At 37.3% G+C, this 23002-nt stretch overlaps 1 protein-coding gene across 2 annotated transcripts; it reads right to left on the reverse strand.

Moving 5' to 3' along the window:
• Positions 1-475: 475 nt before the first annotated feature.
• VSIG1 (V-set and immunoglobulin domain containing 1) lies at positions 476-21706 on the reverse strand. 2 transcript variants are annotated; one of them, XM_072429882.1, is made up of 7 exons: positions 21493-21706; positions 20412-20575; positions 11844-12036; positions 10365-10514; positions 10121-10240; positions 3699-3741; positions 476-2194 (listed from the first exon to the last, which is right to left on the reverse strand). In XM_072429882.1, exons 1-7 carry the CDS (start codon positions 21539-21541, stop codon positions 2044-2046), a joined length of 870 nt encoding a protein of 289 aa, XP_072285983.1. In that variant the 5' UTR covers positions 21542-21706; the 3' UTR covers positions 476-2043. The 2 variants fall into 2 exon arrangements, with proteins under 2 accessions (XP_072285983.1, XP_072285982.1); XM_072429881.1 differs by having other exon boundaries at positions 3699-3825.
• Positions 21707-23002: the final 1296 nt, after the last annotated feature.

Below are 23002 nucleotides of genomic sequence, written 5' to 3' on the forward strand. Positions count from 1 at the left end.
GGTGCATTCACCAAAAAATTGATCAATATGACATGCATCTGAGATCATTTTTAGTTTTTTGCCCTGCGATTGACCGCTTTCTAAGCTGCATCAAGCTGCTTTTGCTTTTGTAGAGAAAAGTATCTCTGTAACATGTTCTGTGAGCTATTTGTAGGAGCTAAGAGCACATACATTACATTATACTGTGAGCTACTGCTCCAACGCTGTCCAATTAGTTGGCAGTAGATGGAGTCATTAACAAACTTTCACGTACTAGAAAAAAAACTGTTAGGACATCCAGAGGTGAAGTGTAAAATACAAACCTGGCTGAACTGAATTACATGTATTTTGGCAGATGTAACAGTTTACAAAGATGCATTTCACCTTTGTATTTAGCCATTTACCATTGTCATAAGACAATAATTGTTTTTGTTTTCAGCACTTAAATAATTTTCTTGCACTACCCATTATAAATAAATTGTTAAAGTCACCAACATTGTTTGTGCCCAGCAAGTTTTATTTAAAACAAATATGACAAAATGATTATTATAAGCTACAAAGAAGAACCACATACACTCCATAGCCAAAAAACAGTAAATCATCACATTAAACAGAGTGGATTTAGATATACACCAAATACTAGTGTATTTTCTTACTTAGACAGGTCATGGAAACTGGCCTTGCATATTTCCTAAAATATTTCTGACATTTGTGCCCTATTCAAGGGGTCAACCTACCAAAAAGTAAGTTTTTGTGATAATATCAGTGAGCTGATTCAGCATTTGTTTTTATAGTTTCATGTGTTCTGAATATGTCTACCTGCAATGCTTCTTATAAGCCGGCATCATGTTGGCTTTTATTTTGGGTTATGGAAACTATAGCAGCAGGTAGAGTGAGAATCCATTGATGCAATATAAAGCCTCAATACTGGCAGGAAAATGAAAAATGGAATCTCAATGAAAAATAAACTGTCAGTGGGTGGTAAGGGATTGTATATGGGAATGCACCAGTCCTGACAATCCAATCTCTAAGCAATTACATAGTAAATAAATTTGCACTAAGTAGACATCTAATTTGGTCACTGTCTTGCTTGATTAAACCCCCTATATTGTCTTAGCAAAGCATTTATCACTTTTAACAAGATCCATGGTTCTGAACTAGAACATCCCAAACTTCTCGGTGTCTGTCTAACAATGAAATCTCACTTTTTGGTGGGCTGCTACTTTTTGGGATAAGAATTATTTCCAAAAGAATGTATACATGTTAGTTATTAAAACATACAGTACACATACATAGATTCCACATGTAAATAAACTATGCTATACATACACCACCATTATACATTGCATTAGTCTATGTGTAAAAGTATTTCTAATTAAAGAGAGTTCTGTATAAGTAATATGAAACATTTCCTTTAATTCATATTTGGAATACTATTTGGCCCTTTAGAAAGATGGACTTAGATGAAGCTGACCTTATGATGGTTTTGATTGGAAAGAAAGACTACTTCTTTCTCTTGTTTGTATATGTTTATGTTTATCTGTGTGCAAAATCTTGGGTATAGTTTGTGTTTGGGACACAATTCCACACCAATATTTAATATGCACACATTACAGTAACCCAAAGCGACCAATCAAATTTTAAACTCATCATTTAATACAGGTAAAAGGGTTACAACATTTTGCATAATGGCTTAAGGATAAAACTAGGATATCATCCTATAAATAATAAACACTCACATATAAAGGACTGCAGCAAAATTTCAGCTAGGAATACTAATATTTTCTTGTATGATGGTTCTTGCCCTTAGTGCTGCATCCTAAGATAAAGCATTAATTTACCAGTGTGACATTTACATGTGGAAACATTCAAGTTTGAAATTCACTATAGTTCCTACTATTTCATCATGGTTAAAAACAATACATAAAGCAAAAAATACAAAAAATATATATAAAAAAAAACAATAAAAATTACTTTTGCTGCAAATGGTATTTATATATACCCTGTGCATTCCCATAAGTTTTGCCATACAGCATATTTTTTATTTTCTCTAGAAGCTGAATTTTACACAGCTGGATCTTCTGTTTCATCAGCCGTTGCATATTCAGGCTGGTCACTATATTCTCTGACTTCAGGGGTCTCAGTGACCACAAGATTCTGCTTGGCTTGTGCCTCAGGTTCAGCTTGTGCAGTGTTTCCTGCTGCAGATGTTGTTCTGTAGGGAAAATAAGAAAATGGATTATATGCGTCATTCATAGTTTCTATGTAAATAATATATATTAAAAATATTAAAAAATAAAAATATTAAAACACGTATACATTACTTTATTTTACCATATTACTTTAAATTAATTGATTCCCATGTTTTTTTATTTGCATTTACAATGCTGCATTGCATTTATTATATTGGATAGTTTATTATATAAGATTTGTAATATGCATTAAAGAAGGAACAGAAATTGTAGAAAAGGGTGTCATAATTCAGGTATGCCAAGGGCAATATGATGTCTAAATAGAGCCATGCCCCTACTGTAAACAAACAGAGACCTTATCTTTTACGTATTTATTAATATTATTCAATAATATAAAAGGTGTTGAGGCTTAAAAAGTGATGCAAGGCACAGAGAACATGAAAAGTGTAGGAAAGGACAACAGTGAAAAGATTTCCTTGTACTGAAGCCAGGACAATTTAGAGATTTCTGATTGCACAACATATACCGGTAGGACAGTTACAGTACTTTAGTCAGTAAGCCAACTTTTTAAAATTAAAATAAAATATTTTTATTAATATTAGACATGCTCACTACCAGGCTCTTAGTAACATACAGGTGTCTTTTTGGATGAATATTAGGCACATTATTTTTATGTAAGCACTTAAATACATTACTAGTCTTTAAATCATGTGTTTCTTGAATTATGATTAAGGCCTAATAATACTAAAACATAAGAACTGACATTTATAGAACATTCTATTTGGATTGACTTGCATGGCAAACTGCTGGTTGATGTAGCATGTAGGACACTTGTCCAAGGCAAGGCAAGGCTGGAATCATAGATTTTCTCAGGTCCTGACTCCCTGCATAATGCCTTTGCCTAAAACTGCAGCAAGGCGTGGCTGCAATAGGTGGGCCCCTAGGCTTTTGATGGAAACAGCAGTATATTTTAGAAGCATATTTCTAACCTGGAAACCTGGAATGGAATTCTTAATTATTTTTTGGCAAATCTTCAATCCTAAACAAGATCCTTTCCAGGTTTGTTGGATCGCCCAGCCTAGTTTTGGTAGAAACACGGGCTTTACTTCCTCATGTCAATGCCTCCAGTAAGGAAACATGGAGCAGTACAGTGGTAACATCAGATATTTTTGCTTTGTGTCTTTAAATGCCTTAGGTTTCGCATTTAAGAAATACAGCTTTGGGTCTATAGTCACTGGAGTTCATGAACTTATTCACATAGTAGGATTGCTATTTTTCGGAAGATATTTAGGACAAATAGTACATTTATGGGGTGCTGCTTAGGCATAATTACCACTTCAAAATGTTTTTTATTTGAAATTAGCTTACATGCTGTCACATATTGATATGTTTTGACTGTGCCATGCTCATATATATAAGGCATACAAATATAATGGTTCAAATGAAAGAGCAGAGGCAGGACTTTTTATAACAAAAAAAATGTATAAATAAACAAAATAAAATTGGTCAGTTATCAAGATATCTTACTTCATTTCAGTGGCTGATTGTTTTGCCTTATTCTTTTTCTTTGCTACAAGAAACCAAATAACAACACAGATTATTGTTGCCAGGAGCATGGCTCCAATAATTCCTGCTACAACAATGCCAGCTTCACCTGATAAAAGAAAAAGAATTAATAAAGTTAAAAAAAATAAACACATGGTGTCAATCTTTTATACAACTTTATACGGGTCAGCTAAGTTGATGAAAGACACATACCTTTTAAAATAATATCTAGTTCAGGGGTCTCCAACTCCAGGGTTAGAAACACCACATAATATTTCACACATAGAAAGGAATTTAAAACGGTACGGCCGTACCGTAACGAAAATGACTGTATAAATGGAAGTCTTAGCCTGAATGTGTTCCTTGAGGACTGATGCTGGGTACCCTTGATCTAGATACTTCTTTATCCCCCATCACAACATACCAGACAGTTATTATGAAAAGAGAGCTTATTGATGATTTAGAGTTGAAGAAAGAGCCCTGGAGTCCGAGTGCCAATGCAGAATTGGAGAGCTGTATTTACAAAGTCATAGCATCTATTGGTCAGGGTTTAAAGTGTACCTAAACTCAGAATTTTCACAAAACAGACTTTTCACCCTACATGAAAGGGTTCTCTACCCTTTTATGTAGGGTGAAAATTCTGTTTTGTTTTTTTAGGTGCAACACCCTTTTTTTAAAAAAAAAAAAAAGGGTGCAGCACCGCCCCCTAATTCTCGGCCGCGGTCAACAAAAAATGGGAGCACAAAGCCTCCTGGGATACAGGCATCCTGGGAGGCTCTTGAGTGCTCCTTCTTTGCATGCTCCAACATCTCGGGCATGCACAGAAGAAGCCTTTTTGCTCAAAGAGTCACCTGATCCCGCACCTGGGGCAGGTGACTTAGGATGAAGAATCCGGAAGAGAAGACGAAGATGGGGGTGGCTGGAGCACCGACTCCAAGACGGTTGTCGGGACGACGCGGGACCAGATGCCAGATACCCTCCGGAGTGATCGGTCTGCCCTGCAGGATTGAAGGTGTGTTTTTTTTTGTGTGTTTTGAGTATAGTTCCTCTTTAAGAAAAAGATCAGATCAAAGTTGACTACCGCAAGGCACAGAAGATAATGCTGAGAATAGACTAGAATTACATAGCATAGAGATTGGGGTTAGGAACACAGGGAACACAGCTAAATACAGGTGTGTGAGCTGTATTAGATGCCAAAGAAATGCTATGCAGCACAGCTTTTTTCACCCTGCACAGCCCTACCACACCATTGCCAAATAGACGAGGGAAGCAAAGTATGCCGTCTATATTAAGTTCCTGTGTCTACAGTCAGCAACGTGGCGGAAAGAGAATTCATTTTTAGAGCTTTCAGGGAATGAAATGTGTAAACTAAGGGGACAATTGGAATAGCAGCATTTTGCATGTCCATAATGCACACTGTGATTAATTTTTGTTACTGTTATTTGAGATAAATCTATAATTTTAGATCAGTGTTTTTTATCCAGGGTTCTGTGGAACCCACCAGAGATTGATAGTGGTTTCTTGAGCCATTAGCAACTTGGAAATCTCAAGTTAGCCTACCTGACATCAATGGGGACATTCTTCCCACTGTCTATAATGGAAAAGTAGGCCCGGACAGGGTGAGGGAGAAGGCATAACAGATAGAGGGGGTTAAGAGAGGTTCTGTCAGTTTGTATGTGGTCAGTTGGTATGGTGTGACTAGATGGTAGGAAGGGACAAAGGGCAAGTTGTAAGAGGGGGAGTCATGAGGGGGGAGAGATCATTAATTGTTGTGAGGTGACAGGAAAAATTTTATCACTTAACATGACATCCGTTGAGGAGTTATTGGAGCACCTTGGGAATATGGCGGATGTTCGTGGGGTGGAATGGTTGCAGGATTCTGTCGCCACCTTGGTGCCAGGGGGTGAGCGGGCTGCCTCTGTTACGCAGCTGGCTAGGATACATGCTAGTGGTCAAGGCCGCCGGTGTGCCTTAGTCCCAGTGAAGTTCTGGGGGTCCAGCGCTGCTGTAGGAGCCCCTCAGCTCCCTACACTGTAGGAGGGACCCTCCGAGCCCTCCAGACAAGCGATTGCCGGCTGTGACCGACAGTAGGGTTGGGAGTAATCCTCCGCATCGGTGGGACCACACAGCGGAAAAAACTGTCTGTGGTATCAGGTACTTCGTGGGGCGCTGCTGGAGGGGACGGCAGCGGGACGAGAGGAAAAAGGTGCCAGCAGCGAGGGACCAGATGTTGCAGATACGGCAAAAGGTGAGGTTTATGTGTGTTTTGAGGGCCCTTTGGGTGCTCACCTGTCGCAGGAATTGAAGGAAAAAAATATGGAGAGGTGAGTATGTTGAAATATTTTTGCTGTTGCCTGCTAATTGTTTTGGGTATCAGGACCCAAAACCAGAGGATGGCAAACGTGCGGGGGGATGAGAAGGGGGAATGGCATTTGATTTCACGCACTTTTCAAAACTGTCTCCAGGGGATTGACATTCTGGCGAATATTGTAAGTGAAAGGGCACTGGAACATTTTTCTGCATTATTTTGCTACTTGGATGAGCAAAGCACATTAAACGTATAGGAGGTTGGCTACAGCTACAGTATGATGAACAATTTTGTCAGCATAAAACCATTCGCTTAGATATGCAGTGGGAACTAAAGCACATTAGCTTGTGGATGCGCTTGATGACTTTGGGAAGGTTGGGGCGCAGTCATTTCTCGGGGGTCCAGCAACCTCAGCTGGTAAGCAAAAAAGTTTTTGCTGGCTCTTTAACGAAGGGGCCTGCTAATTTAGGAATACTTGTCGCTTCCAACACGAGTACTCCGGGTGCAAGAATGCCTGAACGTGGAAAACGTATGTGCACATGTGTCAGGAGTGGTTTTTGTTCTTGTAGCAGGAAGAGGGTGATTGTGACAGGGGGGAGGTGGAATACTAGGTTTTGTGTTTTCTGGTTTGGAATTTCCAGCGAGGTGTATCTGCATCGTCTGTGTGTGGAAAATTAGCTGCATTGGCTTTTTTGTTTAAACTCATGGGCTTGGCTGATGCGACTAAGGGTTTTGTGGTTCGACAGGCACTAACAGGTTATAAAAAACCTGTGTCTTTTGAATTGTTACAAGAAATATTGGGAAGATTCGGGGCGTTGTGTTCTAATAGTATTGAGGTTTTGTTAATTACAGCTGTTTTTATTGTGTCTTTCTTTAAGGATGGGGGAGGTGGTCAGTCCAAGCAAAATTAGACCTGGTGGTTTGTTGCAGGGTGATGTAATGTTGTCCGAGGGATGTTTGCGGATCTAGATTCGCAGGACAAAAACAGACCAGTTGAGTAGAAGTGTGTGTTTGGAACTTTATGCGCATTCAGGGTCCGGTGTTTGTTCTGTTAGGGCAGTAGGTGAGTACTTGAAAGTACGGCCACCAGGGAATGGCCCCTTTTTTGTGCACAAGATTGGATCATTTTTAACGCGTTTTCAGTTTATACAGGAAACGTCTGGTGGCCATGGATAGGGATGCAGGTGAGTATTCATCCCATTCCTTCCGGATAGGGGCCGCTACAGAGGCGCTACAGATGGGCGCTCAGGGAGGAAGCCACTAGGCGTTTAGAACGGTGGGCGTCCACACGTTTTAAATTATATGTACGCCCTCACCATCTGTAAAGGGAAGTAGCGGTGGGGGTGGGGTTTGGTAACGGTGTGTTTTCAGGAGGTTGATACTTGGGGTGTATGTTTAACAAATGATGGGTGAGGTGGCTGGAGTTTGTATTTTGTTGTTTATTCCAGGTATGGCGGAATGTTTAATCTGGATCATAGGTCACTCTTTTGTTTATTGGGGAGTAAAGCGAGCTGATGTGCAGCCTAGCTGCAGACAGTTGGGGTTCCTATTTATTCGCGACTGGACAAGCCTCCGGATATAGTCCTAATAAATGCTGTGGGTAATGATTTGGGTTTGAGGTCTATGAGGGATTTTACTAGAGACATTAAGTTCGATTTCCTCCGACTTAGAATCTCCTTCCCTCATACTGTGTTTCTGTGGTCTGATTTGGTGGGGTGCCTGGCGTGGCAGCATGCTCTATCAGTAAACAAATTAAATTAAGTGCGTATTAAAGTTAAGGTTGAATGTTTTGTGGTATGGATTGGGGGCCTGATTGTCCGGCACCGGGAGTTGGAAAAGGAACCCCATTTGTTTTTGCGGGGGGATGGGGTCCACTTCAATGCTGTGGGGACTGATGTATAGTATATGATAATAAAAAAAAAGCATTAGGAGTCATGCTTGGGGCTTGGTGGCAGTTTTTGCTGGTCCATGGGAGAGGGGTTCAATGCATTCAAGGCAGCAGGGGTGGGAACCCATTAGGGTATGGGTTTCTGGATAGGTGGGGTCTCACAGTACACTGGGTTATTATGAGGCCTAGTAAAAGCGAAGTGATACATAAAATTGTCCCCGAGCCAGCGTTTTAGCAGCTGGGGGCCCCTGGTGGTAAACGGAGTTAGTAAATGAGTGGTATTTTTAAAGACCTTTACAAAAACCTGCAAAATTGTTTTGGTACAATGTTCATTGAGAATGTTTTTGATCTATGGTTTGGTTGTTAAATTATATAGTCGCATTAACAAAAGGCTGGTATGGACAGTTTAACCCAAATATGATGTCAAGTGTGTTTGGTAAATAAAAAGGTCATTGGCTATAAGGAGGTGCAGTGTAGAGGACAAGCTGGCAGCAGCTGGTAAAGCCTTCAGCCTCTCTACCCCAGTCATGTAATGTGAGGTGTGAATATAATGAAAGGTATTTATGGCTTCCACCATGTTATAAAGGTTAAAAAGTACAGTAGAAAATTCTAAAGTGCAGCATTTATATTCTGGAAACAAATTAATTTGCTGCTATATTGTTCTGTCTCATCCCATGATTCAAAGGTTCCATATAATTTAAATCAGTTTGTATCAATGTGAGCACTGGATTGAGTAATTTTCACTACATTCATCATTAAAGTCCTAACAAAGGGAGAAGTGTTTGACCCTGTAAGGCTTTGGCTGAATTTGTGTTTATGGAAAATTAAATTTGCTCTTGCACTCCTTTACCAATTGATTTGGCGGGCTTTTGTTAACGTTTTTTTTTTTTGCTAGGAGCAAATAATGAAAGTGTAAGAATAGTATACCCTGTGTGGGTTTGAGGTCTATGACGGATCTTATCAGAGATATTAGGTTCGATTTCCTACAGCTTATAACCTCCTTTCCTCATACTGTGTTTTTGTGGTCTGATATGGTAGGGTGCATGGTGTGGGTGTGGTCGCAAGCTCGATCCGTAGACAAATTAAATAAGGCGCTGATTAAAATAAATAAGGAGATTGGGTGTTTTGTGGTCAGGATCAGGGGCCTGGTTGTCCAGCACCGGGAGTTAGAAAAGGAACCCCATTTGTTTTTGCGGGGTGGATGGGGTCCACGTCAATGCTGATGGGACTGATGTATGGTTTCTGGGGCTACAGGAGGGTTTGCACAGGACTTTCCGGGTATGGAGTTGCACGCAAGCATAAGGAGTCATGCTTGAGGCTTGGTGGCAGTTTTTGCTGGGCCATGGGAGTGGGGTTCAATGCATTTAAGGCACCAGGTGTGGGAACCCATCAGGGTATGGATTTCGGGAGAAGTGGGGTCTCACAGTACACTGGGTTGTTGTGAGATCTGGTAAAAGCGAATACATAAAATTGTCCCCGAGCTGGTGTGTATGCGGCTGGGGACCCCTGGTGGTAAACTGAGGTATCACAAAGTTAGTAAATGAGTGGTATTTTCATGGACCTTTACAAAAACCTGCAAAATTGTTTTGATACAGTGTTTATTGAGTATGTTTTTGCTCATTGTTTTGGTTGTAAAAATATTTAGTTATGTTAATAAAAGGCTACCATGGCCAGTTTAACCTAAATATAGTGTCAAGTGTGTTTGGTAAATAAAAAGGCTATCAGGAGATGCAGTGTGGAGGGCAAGCTGGCAGCAGCTGGTAAGGCCTTCATACCTCTACCCTAGTCATGTAATGTGAGGTGTGAATATAATAATTGTAGCAAGGCTTCCCTAATACCTGAAAGGTATTTTATGGCTTCCTCCATGGTATAAAGGTTAAAAAGTACAGTAGAAAATTAGAGAGTGCAGTATACACATTCTAGAAACAAATTAATTTGCTGCTATAATGTTCTGTCCCATCCCAAGGTTCCGGATATAATTTAAATCAGTTTGTATCAATGTGAGCACTGGATTGAGTAATTTTCACTACATTCATCAATAAAGTCCTAACAAAGGGAGAAGTGTTTGACCCTGTAAGGCTTTGGCAGTATATGTGTTTATGGAAAACTAAATTTTCTCTTGCACCACTTTACCAATTGATTTGGCGGGCTTTTGTTTACATTTTATTTTTGCTAGGAGCAAATAATGAAAGTGTAAGAATGGTATACCCCCTGTGTGAAGATCCAGCTCACAGGTTGCATTGCCCAAGTTATTGCTTGATGTGCACCGGTAGTATCCATCTTCAAATTTAGTCATATTGCCTATGACTAAGACTCCTGCACTCTGCTCTGTAAGGAAAATGTATATATAGTAAAAACAATGAAAAAAATATGTATGTATAGAGAGAAAGAAATTTAGATTTACTAAAAAATGTAAAAATGTATAAATTTTGAGCCGATAATTTTCACTCACCAGCATTTACTGGCATTAGCACTCCATTCACTACTTTGTTCCAGGTATAGACTGGCTGGGGCATCCCTAGCTTAGAAAAGCACACCAATGTTACACTGTGTCCTACTGCCATATTTCCATCTATACTGCAGTGTGGGGTAGATGGTGGAGCTGCAAGAAATCAAAAATGATAGCATGAATACAACACACATTATCTTAAAATAACTTTCATTTAAAGACATAAAAGGAAACCTATCTAAAAAAGAAAAAGGAGAACAAAGAATAGTGAAAATAAATACATATAAAATATTATTAACATGAATTCTGTGTCTGTATAGGCAGTCTTGTGATTCATAACCCCTGCCAAGCAGTATAAGCAGGAAGTTACAGTTTAGCCCATTTTCTGGTTTAGTTTTCCAGCTCCCTTTATCAATTACCTGACAATTGAAAATCAATGTAATGATAATGCTTATTTGTTATTGGTAATTTCTAGGTGGGTAGTTACAGGCACAGGAAGCTGAAAAACTTAACAAAAGACATAACAGTGTCACCTGATTGGCAGAAGGATGTGAACCATAAAGCTGGATATTCAGTAGCAAATCTTTGCTGGCAGAAATATAAGGGCTGCCATTGCTAATCTCCTGACATCGATCTCCCAGCTGCCATACTTTCTCTGTCACAAACTTCAAGCAGGCATGCAGCAAGTGAAGTCAGGTCAAAGTCTGAACTACCGAGCTGAATAGTCAGTAAATCAGAGATACTGATATCCATAATTTAGTATGATAGCCAAGCAACTTGTATTTTTCCAATGATAGTCAGCCTATATTTTTCTCTCAGTACAGCTTTTTATCTAGTCTTTTTCTAACATAAAGTATATTTTGGAAATCTTGAACAAGTCTTATCTTGAAAGGTTAAAGTTACCCTCTATGTCCAAGGTAAATTTCAGACGTGTGGTAAACTGTAGTGGATCCGGAACCTCAGCCACACTCCCAACAGCAAATATTCAACTGAATAGGAGTGGTTGGACACCATTTTGTGCGCACATTTGCATAATGTTGTGTAGCATTTGTATTGAGCTTGCAGAGTATTTCTTGGAAGCAGCATTCTGGTTCTGGCTGTGAGGTTGCTTTTCTTCCTCTGGAGGAAGAACCACACTGCTACTTCATTCACAAGGACAATGGGCCTGATTTATTGGAATTGATTTCTTAAAATTATTTTGCTATTTTTTAATTCCCAGACCAGATCTATTCAAAGTTTGCTGGATCACACTGGTTCACTGATTAAAGTGTATATTCCCCAGTCTTGGAGAGCTTTAATAAATCAAGCCCAATGTGTGCAAATGTGTTGCTGTTCATAGCAGCAGTTTGCTATGCACCCAGGAGGAGCAAATTCTGCTTTAGGCCACACTTCTAAAAGGAGCTTTGCTATTTCATCTGTGAAAACACATATTATATGATAAATATCAAGAACAGTTAAAGGATCTAAGCATTGTCTAAGTACCCTGTACAATCACTTGCATATGTCCTGTTCCCAAGAGATCGGGAAGGTTGGACACCTCACAGATGTAGAAGCCAGTATCTTGAGGTTGCATGTTTGAAATGGTTATTGAAGCATTTCCAGTACTATTGTAACCTGTCACTCTGTTCTTAAATCTTCCCGTGGGGTAGGATTGTCCATTCTGGTAAAAATACACCTAGAACAGAAGACATAAATGGAAAATGTAATTGTTCCAGCACCACTGAATTTTCTCTGTATGATAAAATATACAAGACATAGGTTACGTTAGACATCCAATGACACTGGTAGCAGCTGGTAACCAGCACTGGTAAATATAGTATTCCATAATAAAAGGATATAATATATGCAATGAATATTTGTATCCATCTCCCAAATAAATATATATATTTTTTAAATGTTCACAGAAGTGTCTGTTTAGGTCTAAGTCAAATTGGAAATCCAGGTTCCAGTATCATTTGCTGTAATTATAATATTGTTAATGTTATATTTCATAAACCTCATAACGTTTAAACATATTGGGCCTGCTTTAATAAAGCTCTGCATTACTGGAGAAAACAGACTATGATAGGAGAACCTGGGTGATTCTGCTAAAAAAGAAAGGGCGTTCCTAAAATCCTTTGCTATTATTTGACAAAAGTTTTCAATTCTGAACCAGATCAACCTCAGATTTGCTGGATCACCCAGGACCTCCAATGATAGTCTATCTTCTCCTGTCTTGGAGAGCTGTGATAAATCAGACCCCGTGAGCCTGATTTATTAAAGCTCTCGTGCTGGATAGGACACACTTTCATCAGTGAATCTGGGTGATCCAGCAAACCTGGAATGGATTTTGTCAAAGTAATTTGCTATTTTCTAGCAAATGTTTTGAATCCTGGACTGGATCCATTGCAGGTTTGCTGGATCACCCAGCTTCACTGGTGAAAGTGTATCCTCTGCAGCTTTGGAGAGCTTTAATAAATCATTTATTGTGATTTATCACAGCTCTCCAAGGCTGGAGAAGATAGACTTTCATGGGAGAACCTTGGTGATCTAGCAAATCTGAGATTGTTCTGGTTCAGAATTGAAAACTTTAGCCAAATAATAGCAAATGAATTTAAGAAATCCCTTTCTATTTTTCAGAATCACCAGTCTTGGAAAGCTTTGATAAATCAGCCAGAATTGTATTTACAAACAGGACTGACTGGTTTACTATTGACTCCTGTGGAGCTCAACTGTGTTTTATTCTGCACTGTCCTGACATACAGAAAAATAGGAATTTAGCCTAAAAGAAATTATTTTCATACGTCAGCATTTGCCAGCTCTAATTCTGCAAAGGGGTATAGCTTAACATTCAATATGGAACAAGCTCATAATAGAGAAAGAAAAAGAAAAAATCCTTTAGCCTTCTGAGAAAAAATTCAATGGTAACATGTCCCAAATGTTTGTTATAGCTTTCACTAGTTCTCTATATAATATTTGCAGGAACTTTTTTGGCAGCCACAACTCCGCACTTCATTATGTCACAGCTCTTCATTTAACCATTTCCAATCATTCACACTATATACCCTGTATAATGTACCCATACTACCCAGACTTCATTCTCCATTGGTTCTTCAATCCCCTTTCCTTTATTTGCACCGTGTTCACAGCCCCCCTCAAGTCTTTCAAGTCTTCTCTAGCACCTCTGTCCCCTTATTCCACACTGCATTCTTCAGCAGCTGCAACTTTACCATTCAAATTATTCTTCTTTCTACCATGGCTGACCTTTAAAGTTATGGGGGTCAGAAGTTATAATTAGAGTTGAACTTCAGCCTTACCTTCTTTATTTCCACACTTGTAAGTAAACTTCTCTGGTGCTGAAAGTGACTAATATTATCAAACAGAAGACTGTTCCATAGATGCGTGTGGTGCCGAGACTACATATCCTGGCATTACTTGTGTCTATTGAACAGCCCAGTGCGGAGCCACACAAAGAATGAGAGCTGTTCCATAAATGTGAGTGATGCCAAGACTACAACTAAGACGACAACGTTCCTATTGAGTTTATATGCGTTTTTATGCTTTTTTAAGAACTTTTATCAGCGTTTTAAAGTTTGCCTTTAAAACGCTGTTAAACACCTTTGCTGTGGTCTCCCGTGTTTTTTCACGTTTTCCCACATCTTTAACCCATTTACGTTTTAAGTGCTTAAAAACGCGTGAAAACGACCCATTGAAGTCAATGGAAGTGGCTACCTACGTTTTCCCATGTTTTTGGGTGCTTTCCAGCTTTAACCCAGCTTTTTAATTCTTTAAATGTGGATTTCAAACATGGGCTTTAAAAGCCTCAGGTTAAACAGTGGGGAAAACGTCTGTGTAGACTAAACCCGAATCACCTCTGCACTTCTTTGCCCCGGTCTGATTGATTGGAAGTTGGAAAACATGGCATATATATTTACAATAACCTGACAGTCTTTCTGATTGTAAGGTAAACCACAGGACAGATGGGAGCCACATTTTACTTGCTTGTGTACTTGATATTTCCCATTTTATCCAATCACAAATCCAAGAATTATTAAATAGCTTGCAATTGTCTGGCTGTTGAATTTACATCATAATCCCCTTAGATACAAACAATTTATCAGAGCACAAATCATATTGGAGGCGAAAACAGCTTGTGTGCACCAGTACTTACACAAAACTTTTTCTGATTTTACTAGTACATACAGTTGACAATCAAAAATCCGGCAACCTCGGGACCTTACGAGTGCCGAATTTTTGAAAGTTATACTCACCTCCACATACAGGCTTAACTTGGCAACATGTAATAAAAATTAATATCAGCTTTAGGTGGGTTGACCAATTAAGATAATGAAAAATATGCGATCAAACCACTCCCTCAAGATAACATCCAGCTATAGTCTTTGTACAAGTTCAAGCCTTGTGTCACTTCAATGGCTCAAAAAACTAGAAATGTGCACTCTACACATAATAAACATATATTACTGAAAGCAAGATACACTTACTTTTTCCCCACAACATATCTAGAAGCTGACTTTTTTAAATGTGCGCATTAAGATAGACCACTTAGTTTAAATCCATTACAACTTAATTACAAAACAAAATATGTGCAAAGTTTTCATTATTGCCGTATCACCATAGAAAACAAATCCTTTTAGCAAAATGACCATGAAACCAGCTCTCACTGTTTTCCCTCAGCATTGACCTAGCAGTTTACCATTCCTCTGCTTTTTAATGTAGAGCATCTAGGCTGAATTGAGAGAATGTCCTGAATAGCTTTACTGCTTCTGCTATAAATTGTGAGAAAGAATTGCTCCATGATGCTAGAAGCCACAAGTGTCAAAGAATGGCTTTTTTAAAAGTTTTATTTACTGCACTTTTTACTTAACAATGTTATTCCTTAAAAGTCAATGATATGGTCACAGCTTCAGTTTATTTGTCGTGCCATTGCAAAAATATATCCACATATCCTGTTGTAAATATACTGTATAAATATACTGTATACATAAATGTAATATAATACAGCTACATTGTTTTTTTTATACATATAGGCTAAGAATATAAGTCATTATACTCCTTTCTCTTAACTGGTACTTAATGGGATAAAAAAATTTTTTTAACATATGAGTATGGCTATGAGAAAGGCTTGCGGTACAAAAAGTCCCAATGCTTCATCTCATTACAGATATAAAAGAGCAGGGTGTAGAATATTTATTATAACATTACAAGGAACAATTATTTGATTCAAAATAAAACAACAAATAGTAACCATTTGATTTCTGTTTATTCATTAAAAAACCTGACAGTTTGGTAAAGTTAGCTGTTCTGTGTGCATTGCTGCTTTGAGCCTGTGCTAAATGTTATTACCACAGAGTGGCAGTCAGCACTGTCGGACATGATCCTCACATGGGTCAGTACAATTGGAAGAAGACAAATACAACATAAAAATATAAAAGTCCTTAGAAAACCCCCTAACTTGCAAGGACTCCAAGTAAGAACAATTATGTGCAGTTTGAATATGCAGAATTTGTCTTAAACACACACTCCTAATGCAACGTAAGTATGATCATGCAGTGCATTTCACAGTTAGAGAACCACATTAATGGATGTGAACATTTTAGGATGATGTGCTTTTAGGTGCAATGATTTTGGTCATTTGGACCATAATAACATACAATTTCTAAATACACCAAAAAGGTTCCAGGACCACATAAAGCAAAATCTTCAATATTGTTGTTAAGAAAGTATGTATTTGTCTCCTTTATCTAAAGGGTTTAAAAAAATCCCTGCTTCATAAATCTAATTTGCATTCCAAACTTTTTACAGACCGACAAAGGGCAAGAATCAGTGGCTACACTTTGGTCTCGCAGCACTGGGGCCCCAAGTTTGAATCTTAGCCATAACACTGAGTTTGTGTGTCCTGCCCATGTTTGCCCAGATTTCCCTTAGGTAATTTGGTTTCCTCCCACATACCAAATAGGTTAATTGACTTCCCTGTAGTTTCATCTTAGACAATGCTAATGACTTATGGCCATGATAAGGTTATTAGAATGTGAGCTTCTCTGGGATCTTTTTTCTTAGCCAGACCTACCCTTCCTACTTGGACTTTTAAATGTGATAGGCTGAAGTTCTGACCAATCAAACAGTGCAAGACATAATAAGTGGCCATATGTCCCACATTTATATTTTGCACATTAGGTCACTTCGGGTTAAGGAACTCGAGGGGTGCTCCAACAAAGCACTGATGCTGCAAGCAGGCACTTGATTACCCAGAGGAGACTGGTACTACTTGAATTTGACTTAACAAAAAGCCACATGTTATTACAGGTATACTTTTAGACCAACATTCAGTTTTGTAGACAACACATATTGTAGAGAACTTTCCTTCAAAAAATGACAATAGCAAGACTATTGAACATTACTGCAAGCCTTGCATTTACCGGTAGTTATTAAAGCTTACCTGAGATCTCCAGCTACACTTTCCCCGTGCATCTCTGATAATAGTCATCTTTACACACTGATTCAGTGGACCTTCCTTCAAGCTGGCGCACGGGGAATGCTGTTGTGGAGCAAAAAGTTTCTAAGAACTTAACTAATGCCACTTATTATTATTAAAAGAAGCTCCAAGCTATTCTAGAAAAAGGGTTGGAGGATCAGGGAAGGTTTGTAGTGTGTAAACAGTAGACAAATATGTATTTCCCAATTTGAGGTCTTCTTTTTTATAACTTATGCCTAGAGCATGTCTGCGAGTGTGGTCTGTGTCTCACACTATATGTGTGTCCATATTCTTTCCTACCTATGAAGTGCATGAATTATTGTACATCATTTTATGGACCAAAGAGTCACGGATTTTCCCTCTATTGCCATGTATAGAACACAAAGTTATATGCAGAGTGCTTCTTTCCCTTTATCCAGACCCTATTCAAGCCACTAGTGTGGACAGTAATTGCAGATCAGGATTTAAGTCATATCAGCTATTGAAAATTACTTTAAATAGATGAAAGATGATGATGCTATCATTGGTTCTAAAACGTTTTTCGTCACTTTTTCCTGCTCCTCCAATCCACACTTACTGGATTAACTTGGAGTGGCCCTTAAAAAGGAAAGTGCATGTATATAAGTGAATGAACTTTGCTGGTATCAAAAGATTGCCACATATTCAAAATCCCCATGCCTTGAGTACACAAAGCAAATTTCCTATTGTGATCATGATAAAATATTTGACAGAAAATGAATGCAAGCCATGAAATGCAATTTTTATCAAATATGTCAATGCCTATTCCCTGTTATCATAAAGTATTTTTGCACGCTTCAAGAAAAGTGCATTGGAGTTCATTGAGATTGTTCCACCTCTAATGGGAACTGTATAAACTGTAGTGGTCAAAATAAGGAATCATTTACCGTCTAATCTGAAGAAGGTTTAGAACTTTTATCAGGATGAAGTTGCTGTCTGTGTCCTCACTTTCTTTCAAGATAACAGGTGTCCGATAAAACACTAGGGGGAACCCTTTAAATCTTTTGAATCCAAAAAGATAATTTCCTACTCCGATTGCCAGAAAAATTAAAATATTTCTGCAGAAAGCAAGGCACAATTGACATCACTCTATTCATAAATATGGCAATCAGCTGACATAATTACCTACTAGCAGTTTTGCTAGTACAGCCACATTTATTAGATGCGGATCAAAATGATCACAATTTTACAAATCACCAGATGGGTTTCACAACTTTCAGACATGGGCCACGGGCCACAGCTGTGTTTGTTGTACATATATATATATATATATATATATACCAGCTATGCAAATTAATGAAAGGAACCTCTAGAACTGCACTCTGCATGTGTTCCTTCATATAGCAGAAATTTAATCTAAATGGCAAATTGCGCTACAATTCACTTGGGACTTAAAAGCCTTTTTGTGATTGCTAAAAGAATGATAGATAAAAATCACACCTTGTCACAAGGAGAAATTAAACAGAGGCTGAATAACCAGTAGGTCCAAAGTCCAAGCCTTTGTGCCACACCCAGCCCCAAACTCCAGCCATATGGAATTTAACAGTACCAGCATTTGAACATTCACTAAAAAATAGACTTTTCAGTATTATGAGATTTAACTAACTCAGAAATGGTAATCCCTGATACAAAAAGTCTATTTTTTATTTAAAATGCATATTTAAATTCTGAATTTTAATGTACTGTATTGAGATTTCCTTCAAATTATAAATATAGAAAAATCAAATATACATGTCTCTTAAGACTGTCTATAATGTCAAACATAATGTGTTCATGAACAATAGTGTTATTTAAAAATAGTTATATGAAGTATTTATCATTCAGAGTAATTCCTAAATATCTAAACAGCATGAACAAACATCTAAACAACAGCAACATGATATATTACAAATCTGCCGATACCAAAAAATTTAGCTCAACATTACAGATAACAGCTACATAGTAATAAATAATAATAAAACATATAAAGCCTCTTGGATGTTACTTTTAATTGATCACTGACAAAAAATAGACTATTCTATCACAGCTTGTTTTAGCAATTTCATATGAAAAATAGGTTGTAAAATCCTTGATATTTTTGGACAGTTTTGTAAAGAAAACTTTTCCAGTTGGTAACCCTGCAATAAAATGACAAGTATCAAAGATAAATACTTTTTATCTTTTAATGTATTTTGACTGAAATAAGCAAAAAGTTGTTGTATGGTTATTATTTCTCCATCTTCATGTTGGATAAAATTATCTGGAGAAGCTTTAAAGTGCCAGACTTTTTAGAATACAGTAAAACATTAGAAATGTACACTTACACTAAGGGGTCTATTTATAAATGATTTGACATAAGTTTCATATAGTTTTCACTCAAGATTCATACATTTTAATAAATGGGTCAACAGGAAAAATGTATGAAGTAAGGGTGAGTTGTGTGAATCATGTGTGAAAATATTAAAAAGCCATAATCAAGTAATGAATATGATTATATTTATTATTATTATTGACTGTCCAGTGGATCTTATTGTCCATAGGTCTGTGACTGTGAGTCTATTTTTATGTTATCAAGTACAGAATTTGGCTTTTAAAAAAAAAGATACACAATGCTAAATTTTACTTTTTTTGGTTTAATAAGCACTATTTTTTTATTTACTATGATACAAAAAACCTCATGCCTTTTATAGGAAAAAAATCTATATCGTGTCAAACTTGATATCTGGATGAAAGCAAGAGAACAGATTTAGGACAAAAAAAATTCCAAACACAATTGTCAAAAAAACTTACATTCTAAAACATTGTTGCATAAGAAACAAGCTTTACATAATTTGTTTTCAGATCATCATATTTATAAAATTTAGATTTTTTTTCAAGTGCAATCTTTATAAAATTTAAATAATTTTTTTTGCATTTAAAGTGATTTAAAGTGTGATTTTCCACAGTCATTAAAAATTTAAAAAGCCATCACCTTGGGCTTTTACCTTTCTACATTATTCCGCTAATCAGCAATATATCCTTTAAACCAACCATTCTCAACTGACATTTCACGGAAACACATGGTTCCTGCAGAATGTACTGGTGCTTCCATAAGTCCAGAGCCAACACCACTTGGCAGCTCCAGCTGCATAGACCTGAGACCTTTTTTGCTATTTGTAAAGTTGCCATTCCAACCTCTAACGTATGGGGGCAACTCACCCAAGTATTGGAGTTGGCCTGATATTTCAGCTTTGGATGACTGATGGCAAACTCAACTACAAGCTCACTCCTTGTCGTATTGAGACCTCCAGTAGTATATTCTCACCACTTAAAATAAAATGACCGCATTCTTTTGTTTGTGTAATAAAGATTTAAAAAAAGGAATATACAGTAGATACAATATTTTATAGGCCTTTAATGGCTTTAGGATGAGGGGGATTAAACACTAACTACCTAATTAGTTCAGTAATATGTCCCAGCAATACCAACCAAAGCTGTACAATCAGGTTTGAGTAAAGTTATTTTAAAAAAGTGATGACATAAATCTGTGACAGAGAAAAAACAGTGTGTTATACATACAATGCTTCTTTATAAATACTCACAGGAACTAGCAGTTGTGAATGGGCTTCGAAGAAATTCCATTGTATTAGCAAATTATGTGTGTTTGACGTAGCAAGGGTATATGCACAGGATAGCGTAACACTGTTTCCTGCAGTCACATTGATTATGGGGTTTGGTATTGTCACTGTCACACAGTGGGCCAAGCCTGAGGATAGAAATGAAGGGTGTTAGGTATATTCAAGCAATGGTAATTGCTTTAACGCTCCACTATCCTGAAAAACAGGTAATTAGATGTTGCTTATGTATTTGTCCAAAACAAAATAGTTATTTAACTACCCGTCTCTTTATTGTAATAAAATGCCAAAATCTGAGAGTAAAATGAATGGTTTATATTTTTATAAATAAAGATTTTGCTACTATTTGAGAAATAAACTTTTTTTTATATATTTTATTTAGTCACAGCTTGTGGTCAATAGTTGTCCTAAGAATGGGGCCTCCATGTTAATTCATAGCTCCTTACTACACAGTAGGCAGGACATTGCTTACAAATAGTTACCTCATACCATTTAATTCAGCACCCCATGTTTTTTAAAAAGAACCCTGGAAACCAGCCTCTAATTCCACAGTACTTTGGAAAATGTATTACATTTAGAAAAAAAGTTCTTTTTTATAGAGCTAAAAGTTCTGTTCCTGTTTGAAAACAGCATCTCTAATTTCAATTCCTCCTTTTACCTTTGAGAAGCCCTTCCTTCCCCTTAGACCTCATTTATACCCCGCTTACCATCCTACTGCTTTGTCTAAAAGCAAAGTAGCATTCAATATAGAATAGGTAACCTAGGTTGCTGTTGACAAAGAATTGTTTCGGTCAAGAAACCTTATGCGTCAAAGGTATGCATAATTTAGCCATAAAAGTATTTTTTGTAGAAGTCAGAACAGTTATGAAGCAACTTTCTTTCAAGTCTACAGGCACTGCAAGTAGCTAGTGTGGTTAATATTAATTTAAGAATGATTTAGTATCTCTCTGTACTAGTCAACAGAACATCAAAAGAGTGTTCTTTAAGAGTTTTTGTATATATCCTTCAAATTTTCTTTAGATTATATCATAAATGTAATTCTTTTTACCTGTAAAGCTCGATACCAGGGCCAAAATCCTGAGACAGAAGGAATGCATGGTGCCAAGAGACCAGGACTGCGAAGTACCAGGTGTTTTCGTGGTTTAGTTTCAATGGTTTGTGACTTCTGTTCACCGTTTCCACTTATCGCCAAGCATCAGCAAGTCAACAAGGGCTTTTTCACACACAGGCTTTATCAAGCACACTCCCCAGACTTCTCCCAATATGGCTCTGTAGGTATTTGTGTTTTCAGTTGAACTATATATCTAGGTGTGTGCACCTGATACATTTGTAATCTGTATTAACCCCTGACTTTTCTGGGTGGGAATTACACACTCACTGAACTGCATTCGCCTTACTAGTTCAATGATGCTAGTATGATTTAGTACTCAAGGATGGGGCGTCATTGTTTACCACCATGGCTGGATTTGATGGTTTACCAACAAAACATTAGAGAATGATTCTAAAAGTTAAAGTTGTTTAAAGGGTCAGTTCACCCAAAAAGCAACATTTTCTTTATATATAGTAAAATCTTTATGGTATATCTTGGTATATCTTGAATACACCAACAGTAAGATATTCTTGCCAAACTCTGCTGCTGTGTACATTTTGGCTTTAATTGTTCTTACCTATATTTACACATTCTGTACATGGTTTTCTTGCTGCAACTAATGAAATACAAAAAAATGTTCTGCTTTTCCACACTCTTTAAATTCCATATGGCAAGTCAGAGATTTTGTATCTGTCCCATGACAAACTCAAATGCTATAGCAATACCTGGACATCATACTTTTCTTTTGTATGTTTTATGTTTCACCCCTTGTGTGCTATGACTATTGAAAAAAACAATTCTGGAACATGCATGATGCTTTCTTTATATGTAGAGCAACGTTTCAATGATTCAGACTATTAAATAAGAAACAGGAGAGAATGTTTCATTTAACTTGAAGTATAAGAAAAGTCTTCTCACTCCTTTTAACTCAACTTATCCTTCCACAACAGTTATCTTTCTGAGTTTATCTCCAAATGTCCAGAAGTAGACAGAAAATGGGAACATTTTGAATGATGATGGCCCCTCTATCCCAACAGTGCCATTATAGTATTAAAAATATATATAATGCAATGACATATTAGGCCAGATAAACATTACAACGATTTACACAGATAAACTTCTGCACACCCCTAAAAAACTCCACTGGTTTTGGTAAAAATTATATGCAATATCCACTTCCCTGGGCAACTTTGGGCATTGCTGCTTCATAGATTTAAATATGTCCTTCCTGGCCCCACAAGGAAGACAGAACTATTGATTGGTATTTTAGTATAACTAGATGTTTCATAGCTTTACGTGTTTGAAAATAACCATATCGTATATGAAAACTTAACCTGTTTTTTTTGGATAGGTGTTGGAAGTAATGTTCTTTTAAAATAAATTTTAACCTTACAAACTTGATCTGTAACAAGATGCACAAGTTATCCATTCATGCCTTCCTATACTGAAAGTTCAATTAACCTGTGAC

This window comes from Pyxicephalus adspersus, chromosome Z, assembly GCF_032062135.1.
Source record: "Pyxicephalus adspersus chromosome Z, UCB_Pads_2.0, whole genome shotgun sequence".
Classification (NCBI taxonomy): domain Eukaryota; kingdom Metazoa; phylum Chordata; class Amphibia; order Anura; family Pyxicephalidae; genus Pyxicephalus; species Pyxicephalus adspersus.